Source organism: Camelina sativa, chromosome 11, assembly GCF_000633955.1.
Source record: "Camelina sativa cultivar DH55 chromosome 11, Cs, whole genome shotgun sequence".
NCBI classification, from domain to species: domain Eukaryota; kingdom Viridiplantae; phylum Streptophyta; class Magnoliopsida; order Brassicales; family Brassicaceae; genus Camelina; species Camelina sativa.
The window spans coordinates 21,338,027-21,347,672 of NC_025695.1; the positions used below are offsets into that span (position 1 = coordinate 21,338,027).

General features: G+C 35.1%; 1 protein-coding gene across 2 annotated transcripts in view; it reads left to right on the forward strand.

Moving 5' to 3' along the window:
• The window catches only part of LOC104719255 (CCR4-NOT transcription complex subunit 10), a 10,562-nt gene continuing 6,739 nt past the window's right edge, over positions 5,824-9,646 (forward strand). The window contains exons 1-6 of one of the 2 annotated variants that reach the window (XM_019233219.1): positions 5,824-6,180; positions 6,640-6,726; positions 6,986-7,102; positions 7,197-7,283; positions 7,365-7,436; positions 7,902-9,628. In XM_019233219.1, coding sequence (XP_019088764.1) covers positions 5,983-6,180; positions 6,640-6,726; positions 6,986-7,102; positions 7,197-7,283; positions 7,365-7,436; positions 7,902-9,628 — 2,288 coding nt within the window. In that variant the 5' untranslated portion in view covers positions 5,824-5,982. The remainder of the gene's footprint in view (positions 6,181-6,639; positions 6,727-6,985; positions 7,103-7,196; positions 7,284-7,364; positions 7,437-7,901; positions 9,629-9,646) is intronic. The other variant, XM_019233220.1, reaches the window with a different exon arrangement.

Here is a 9,646-nt window from a genome sequence, read left to right on the forward strand (position 1 = left end):
AAGTTTGAGGAGTTCAATGCAATATTACGTGCTCAGCTCGAACAAGACAGAAAGGAACCTGGATTGGGGCCACCTCAAAATCACCGTAATAAGAAAAAGATTATAAAGTCTTTGTCATTTTATGATCCGTTTGGACCCATCGATAAGTCAAAATTAGATGCACTAAATGAATCGAACAAACTGGAAAGGTACATGAAAACATTGTCGATCGATAAGCTTTGTTATTCATACAGTATATGTATTTAATTTGATCTTCTTTTTTTTACAGCAATGAGCTTGACCTTGGCTTTTACAAAGTTGGAAAACAGTTTTGGGAAATTTTAATCACGGAAATGAAATGGCTTCACAGCAGCGTAAGTAATAGTTATATAACATTTAAAACATAAATGTTTTGCTTAATTTGTTAGATGTATGTCATTGTATTTGCAGCATGTGGATGCATGTTTAACATTTCTTCGGAGAAGATTGCTCATAAACCGTCACCATTTCGAAGTGGAAGAATGAATTTCTTAGACACATTTTTCAGCCACTTAATTTGTAGCGGGTACCAAAATTTTTTGAAGAACCCAAAGGATTACGTTTGGGGACCTCAATTCATTGATTACTACCACGGTGTGTTTCCGGGAAATGTTGAGACAAAAAAAAGTTTTGGGTAGATGTGGACGACCTCTATATAGTGATAAATCTTGGCAATGGTCATTGGGTTGTGTTGGCTAATTCACTGGTAAGAAGACAAATTGATATATATGATAGCCTGATGTCACATACGACGGACGAAGTCATGACCGATAAAGTAGCGCCATATGCACACATGATTCCACATCTAATCAGGAAGTTGTCAGGTAATAATAGGCTTACAGACACAAGCTATAGAGTACGAAGAGTTCAAAGGATACCGCAGAATCCTCAAACTGGTGATTGTGGTGTTTATGCAATTAAGTACATCGAATGTTTGGCCTTGAACGCTGATATGAAGTTGGGTCTTTCTGATAAAAACATTGGTCATATTCGAAGTAAATTAGCTTCAGAGATATTCGACGAAGCTCGTAATATCTGAGGTTGGTCATAACTGAGGTTGACATTTTTAAGTCCTTACTAAAATGTCTTATGTATGTAAACACAGGTCATTTTTTGTTCTTAGCTCAGCTAAAAAAGTTGGTTTCTTCATTTTTTAGATTCCAAAGTATTTTGTTCGTCAAGTTAACACACTTCTTTTGGATATTCTCAACAAATTTTGTCTTTTAAATAGAAAATAGAAGAACAAATCAACAAATCTTGTTCGTCAAGTTAACACACACGTTTGAATGCATGGGTTAATCTATTTTGAAACCAAAAAATAAGAACAAAATAGAAGATTTTAGAAGAAAAAAACTGCTTAAACGAAGATAACAAAAAAAAATTAAAGAAAGCGACTGAAAAATATCCAAAAGATGAGAAAACCCAGAGAAAACATCATTCAAAAATATCAAGAAGAACTGATTTCATGGCAACACCGTTTCACATGTTTTTTTTATTATGTCCAGAAAGCTTGCATCCTGAACACTTGTGCTCTTTCCTTTGTCGTTTGTTCTCAATTGCAATCTCCAATGAAGATTGAATTCTTTTTTTCTTGGGTCGACCTGAACGACGCCGACCTTGAGGAGGTAAGCATTGAATTTCCTCTACTTATGGTGGTATTTGAATATCATTGAGAATTCCCTGAACATGATATATGGACTCAGAATATGCAGCAAATAGATAACTTCTCGTGTAGCAAGGATCTGAGAGTGTGTGCTCAGGAATCATCTTCTTCGTAGCAACTGCAATGGCATGCATGCATGGAATTTTCATTATATCAAACTTACGACATGAGCAACTCAATCTTTGCATGTCAACTACAGCATCTTCTGAGCCACCAGTCACATGGAACTGATTTTGATTTATGGCCTGCACCCCAAGTGTGTTGGCCTCTTCACGTATCTTCCCAATATCACCATCAGCATATGGTCCAAGTTCCGTGACAATTTTTGCAGCTTTATGTCGACGCTCATAAAACCAACGCATTAGAGTAGCCCGTACATGATCAAGAAAAGCTAAAATGGGGTACTCTCTTGCTTCTTTTAAAAGTCCATTGATGGATTCAGCAATGTTGGATGTGGTGATGTTATACCTTTTTTCTTGGAAATGAGCGGTAGACCATAAACGGATATCTGCATTTTCCAAGTATTTGCTCAGCTTTGGATTAAGATGACGTATCTCATTCATGACATTGGTAAAAACATCACGTCTATATGTTTTTCCAGCTTTGTTAACCAAGTGAAACCATTCATTTTCTCCAAAATTGGTTTTGATGTTTTTCTCAAGGTGGAAGAAACATATCCCACGATTTGCAAGCGGAAACACCTTTTCAATAGCTTTTTCAATGGATTCATGTCTATCAGAGATAAACACCAAGTTTGTATTATTAGGGATAACTGATTTCAAACGAGAAAAAACCATTCCCAAGCTGCATCATTCTCAGAATCAACAATTCCAAATGGATGAGGATATATATGATTATCTCCATCTTGAGCAGTTGCCACTATAAGAGTACCCCTAAACTATCCTTTCAAAAATGTCCCATCTTGAGCAGTTACCTTTCTCATAAATTCAAATCCTCTTAAACATTGACCTAAGGCAAAAAATAGGTACTTAAACTTTTGGTTACCTACAAGCTCTAGGTCAGCAATTGTACCAGGATTTGCTTTCTTTATCTTGTAGATGTACTTGGGGAGTTGCTCATAACCACTTTCATGAAAACCTCTTAATAATTCACGAGCTTGCTCTAAAGCATCCCAAAGTTGGTGATAAGTTAGCGTTACACCATAATTTAAGTAATGTTTTTTTCCAAATCCCTTGGTTTCAATCCATGGCTAATACCACTAAAAAGATCCAATATGAGTTGGCCAATAATTTTCGGCGTAATTGATCCTAGTGAAAACATTCTTTCTTTGTATGCACATCAATGTACTTTCTAATCCAGAAATACTCTGTTGTTTCATCTTTTGTTGTTGCTCGCACCCTCCAAGAGCACCCATTATTTTTGCACACAGCAACAAATTTGTTAGTATCCGACTTAGATACTTTCCAGCCGAACTTATATTTTACTGAAAGCATCCATAACCTCTGTTGTAATTCATACCTGCTCTTAAAGTATTCACCCACTTTAATGTATGTATTGTTAGAAGATAGAAAGTTGTTATCACCACCATCATCTTTATCATTATCATTACCAAGATCACATCTAATATCACCACTAGTAGCATATAACTCATTAGCGATCTGAACCTTATGATTCTCAGAACTCGTAGCAAATAACTCATTGACGATCGGAACTTGACTATTCTCTTGACCTTTACTTTTTACTGAAACGCAAAGTTGGACAGAGTTAGACTTGCAAATTTCAATAAAATTCCTTACTTGTCGATCGCTTGTCAGAATCACCGGAGGTGTTTTGAATATTATGAACTGAACTATCTAATTGATATTCTTCTTCAACTATCTGCAGTAATCCAGCATACAACATTTCATCCTCTAAAACGATCAACTTGGAGCCTTTGATTTGATCAACTGTAAAGTGCCACACGGTCTTCAGCACCCAGTCACCCAAAACTGTAATTGAGTGTACCATGTTTCTGTATAAAAGAAAAACTAATAATTAATTTAACAACTTTGCACAAAAACTTTATCATACAAACTCAACGTAGTAACCGTATGGAACTTACTCTACATAATAACTTTACCTTAAAAGCTTTAGTAAACAACTATTTTAAGAACTATAGAAAACTGTGTGAAACTAATCTATAAACAACTTTGCGTAATAACTTTACAACTCAAAAACTTTACTAAACTATTATGGTGAGATCTACATAATAAATGTACGAATATACTTCTAGTTCTACGAGACAAGTTTGCAGAGTAACTTTACCGAAAACTCTATTAAACAATTATACGAAAATATATATAATAACTACATTAGCAACAACTCTGCCGGAATAACTTTATCCAAAAACTCCATTAAACAATTATATGAATATCTATATAATATGAAACTAAATCTAGCAAACAGTTCTGCAGTTACTTTTCCGAAAAGCTTTACCACACATATATTAAGATTTATGAAGATCTATATCATAAGTTCATAACTGTGCAAAATTACATCTACAAACAAAACAACTTTGCAGAATTACTATAAGAAAATAGATTTACAGAAGAATTATGCACATAAACATATGGCCTAGAGACGTATTAAACTATGCATCTATGTACCTTTTCTTTTGTAGACAAATTGCTTCTTAATAGTTTGATTTGATAAACGCTTATATATCTAAGAACCTAATTATGTAGGTTTTAGAAAATAATGGACTCTATGAGCAAAATTTAGCCGAGATTAGTATATCATATTTTAGGTTTTATCAAAACCAATATTAAAAAAAATCAACAAAACTCTCATGTACTTAAAATAACATCGTGGGTTTAATTTTGTTTTGTTTTAGTATTTAATAAATAGTTAGATAAACATAAGGCTAATTTTGTCTTTCGTTGGTGTATATTTTTAATTATCAAACATACGACCTAAATTCTTAATTTTAGTTTATTTTTGGATTTTTCCTATAATTTTCCCTTACAAAAATAACAGCAACCAATATGGAAATAGAAACTATTATATATTTAACCACACATTATGTTGTGTTTTGAAGATATTTTATATCTGAATCCTTCGTAAACAAAGAAAACAACAATTTGATTCCCATTTTGTTTTTCAAAACCTGTGAGCTTTGATTCTTAACGTAAAAAAAACTTTGATTGACATTTATTTAAATATTATAATTAACATATATAAACTTAATAAATTTTTTAATTATTACGAATATGTAAAATTAAAAAAGTCTAAAATACTATATAATATGGTTATATAGTAGATGAGTTATAAAGAGGACATGTTGGAATTAATAAAATATTTATTAAATTTGTGTTAACACGGGTTAAATCCTCATTTAATTATTTATCAAGACTACTAATATTAGAATATTTGACATAAAATCAAGTTGATTTAACTAAAATTGTATAAAATAATTAAATCATTAGGAAAAATGTGACTTAATCACATTGTATAAATTACTGATTATGTATTTAGATCCCTTATTTTTTGTTATAATAATTAAAAATCAAAATAGAATCTCAAACACTAAACAAAACAAACTAAATATAACAAACAAATGGAGTATTGCGGGTTAAAAAAACAATAGAAATATTTAACCCCACAACAACCGGAAAATTTAGTCATTCTTCTATTTACAAAACATCCAATATTTAACAAATAGATACAACATGAAATAGAAATGATATGTCATGCGGTGTACCGTGGGTTAAAATTTAGTATTTATGTATAATTTTAAAAATTGATTGGATTAATTTTTTTTGATTGAAACTTGATACGGTGGAAAAAAATTATCGGACTGAAAGATCTATTGCAAAACCAAACTCGAACCAACTTTATAACAACCCAAACGGTATAGAAATTCCCATACCAGATTGTTTTAAGCGAATCTGAATTGAATTATTTAACCAAAATTTATTTATAGTATAATTAAATAAATAGAAATATACATTTAAAATGGCTATATAACAAACCGAATCGAATAACCGAATAATCAACAGTCATCGCTAAAACCTGAAATAACCATGGCAGAGTTAGTTAAACCGTGGATAGGTTTGGCAGGCAAAGTGAAAAGCCAGTTTTGACGGCCCAACTCGGCCCAAATACGCTTCTCCATCTCTTTCTCTCATGTCTGCGCGTGGATATTCTCCGAAAAGTGTATCTCCTCCCTCTCTCTCTCTACTCCTCTAAAAAAAAAATTAACTTGGCTAGGGTTTTCGATTTCGTGTATTTCAATTCTCAAATAACACTCGATTCAGAAATCCAAAAAAATCTGGTGTGTAAACAGTCCGGTTTGATCTTCCATGGATTCTCGAGATTCTTCGTCCGCTGTAGCATCCGATGCCGCTAGAGATGCGTCGTTACTCTCCGAAGACGCAGCCGTTCTCTCTGTAACCTCTACACTCGCTAAGTCCGCTCTCTCTTGCTTCCAATCTGGAAAATTCGAAGACTGTATCGACATTTTGATTCAGCTCGATCAGAAGCAGCATAACGATCCTAAGGTTCTTTTTTCTACTTTGGATTCAGTAGTTCTGTTTAAGTTTGGATTTGCCTTTTAATTCTGCTAGTTTTGGTACATATATGTTTAGATCGATAATAGGAAAAAAAAAGAGAGTTTAGTTTGACTTGATAGACACATTTTACTAAGTTTAGATCTGACTTGTCCAAAGTTACTTCTCTCTTCTGTATCAGTATATTGATTTTTTTTCCGCTTAAGTGTTTTTTACTCAATTGTGACGTAGAGATAGCCTTTTAGCTTTGTATCCATCTGATTTACAGAGGAAGTTTTCATTTTTCAGTGAGTGAACAAGGGTTTTTGGTAGTACTAGTCATTCGTGAATGAACAATGTAGATTTAGAAAAGTTCTTTCTAAAGAACTGTATCATTTGACTTTATTTATTTGTTTTTTTTTTCCAACAAAAGCATGGCTTATGAATTGTTTTTTTCAATTGGTCTACCAGGTTCTACACAATATGGCAATTGCAGAGTACTTCAAGGGTGGTTGCTCGAAATCCAAGAAACTGTTGGAAGAGCTTAACTGTGTCAAGGTATTGTGTTTAAACTTCTGCTTGGGATGTGTTTTCAAGCTATCTATCAATTTACATCACAAATCATCTTCCGCATTTCTTTTAATTGTCCATGAGAATAGGGATATGTTTTCAAATTGGAGTTCTCGTTTTTCTTTCTTGTATATTCTTGTTGTTATCAGTGCATTTTAGGAAAAAACATACTGGAGAACGCAATGTTATTAGTAGTCTTTATGTTAATCTCCATGACATGAGTTCTTCTTCTCTTCTATATCTTCAGAAACAAAGTGAAGAACTTGCTTCTGCAGCAAGAGAACAAGTAGAAGCTGTAAACCCTGGAACTAATGTCTCTGTGTCGAAGGATCAATTTGATAGTACAGTAACAACGCTCAACATTGTATGTTCTGATGGATTCCCATGTTTTTTTGAGTCTCAGCTATACCATTCGCATTTGCCAAGGTTTAGTATTGATGTTCGTTGGTCTCCTGCAGGCAGTTACCTGGTTTCATATGCATCAGTATACAAAATCTTCATCCATTCTAGAACCTTTGTTCCAAAATATTGGGCGGCTAGATGAGGTATGTATCCATCTTCATTTTGTTGTACTTGTTTAACCTGTCGTACTGGCTCTAATTAGACAACTTGCTATTTATATGCAGACAATCGCACTTCAAATTTGTTTTTTGTTGCTGGATATTGCACTGGCTAGTCATGATGCTGTAAAATTTTTGGTAAGTATTGTTTGTGCTGGTTTAAAGTCTAGAGGTATACTCCAACTGATCTCTTTTGCTAGTGGAAAATTAAACCAATGTCCGTGAGCTGCTTTATAAAGTTTCTGAATTGAAACCTAATTCTTTTCTGTCTCTATATTTTTCGTTTGTTCAATATGCCATTTGTCTCTGAATTTATAAACATGACTGCAAGACTATAAATGTCATGACAAAACAAATATGACATATCTTTAAACTGCCAATTATGAACTATCATGAGAAATTGGAAACCAACTGATGTCCAAATGAATACAGATGATTCTATGTAGCTATAATCTGATAGGAAAGGTTTGGACTTTTAGTTCGTTACGGGGAATTGGATTTTCACTTGAATGATACTCTGGCATCCTTATGAATCGTTTGTATTGATCAGTTAGTAATCTCATTGCATAAAGTCTCTCTGTATCTTACAAGTATTATATACAGGCTGTGTTTGACTATATGGACAAAGCTTTTGGTGTTGGTTTTGGAAGCCACGAAGAAAATGGAAGCACAATGCAACTTTCGTCAAATCAGGGATCAAAGACATCTTCTCTCCTGAGCAGCTCGGTGGTGGCAGATACAGTTGCTGAAAGTAGTTTGTGTGAGGAAACTCTAGATTATGACAATGTGCTAGCAGCAGAATTTGAGGCAGAGAAACGAATGAAGTCAGTTGGTCATATACCAGCAAACAATCTTCTCAAGACATTAAGCGAAAGGTCATTCTCCACTGCTGATCTGAAGCTCGAGTTGCAGCTTTACAAGGTCCGGTTTTTGCTTCTTACCAGAAACTTGAAACTGGCGAAGCGTGAAGTTAAACATGCGATGAACATTGCTCAAAAAAGGGACTCTTCTATGGCTCTCCTCTTGAAATCCCAGCTTGAGTATGCTCATGGGAATCATCAAAAGGCTATGAAGCTTTTGGTGGTCTCTGGTATTCACAAAGAATCAGGGACTTCAGGAATCTTCAACAACAACCTTGGTTGCATATACTATCAGCTTGGAAAATATGAAGCTTCCTCTCAGTTATTTTCAAAAGCTCTAAGGAGCTGTTCATCACTTAGAAATGAGAAACCAGTGAAGACGTTTTCTCTCTCACAGAATAAGTCTTTGTTAATCACATACAACATGGGTTTGCTTTATTTGGCGCGTGGGGAGCCTCTACTTGCTGCTCAATGCTTCCAGAAGGCTAGTGTTGTTTTCTGCAGACAACCCCTCATTTGGCTCCGTTTAGCTGAATGCTGTATGATGGCTTTACAAAGCGGGCTTTTGGATAGGTCAGAAATCAGAGTCAATGTAGTTGGGAAAGGGAAGTACAGAAAACTTATGATTGAAGAAAATGAACATGTGGAACTTGATGGCAGTGCCCAATGCGGGAAGCTTTCATTACCACTAGCACGGGCTTGTCTCTCAAATGGTATATATCTGCTTAATGAGTCTCTCTTGAATGAATCTAAATCAGATCGTGAATCGACATTATCCGTGGGGATGAATGAGACCAAAGAAGCATCATCTGCTGATCATGGGGAAGCTAACACGAACTCAGACTTGAAAGAGGCAAAAGGAGGATTGAACCAGGACATAATTCAAAGCTCCCTCTCTGCTTTCAAGAATATTCAAAGTAGAGAAAAGCTGTTGATTAAACAAGCTCTGCTTGCCAATATGGCATACGTAGAACTGGAGTTGGAGAATCCTATCAAAGCCTTGGCAGCTGCTAATTCACTCTTGCAAGTTCCTGATTGTTCAAAGATCTATGTTTTCTTAGGCCATCTTTATGCAGCGGAGGCCCTCTGCTTGCTCAACCGTCCCGTTGAAGCTGGCGCGCACTTATCTGCGTATCTAGTTGGACAGGATGATTTTAAATTGCCATATGAGCAAGAAGACTTTGACCAGTGGCGGATGCACACAAGTTCTGATTGTGAAGAGACGTTGGATTCGTCAACGGGAAATGCCCGGGATTCAGTTTTCCTAAAGCCAGAAGAAGCTCGTGGGGCACTTTTTGCAGACCTTGCGGCGCTGCTTGCCACACAAGGACATCATGACCAGGCCAAAGCTATGATAACACACGCATTAACTCTCATACCAAACAATGTACAAGCTACAGTTACAGCAGTCTACATTGACATGATGTTGGGTAGGTCGCAAGATGCCCTTACTCGGTTAAAACAGTGTACCCGTGTGAGCTTTGTTCC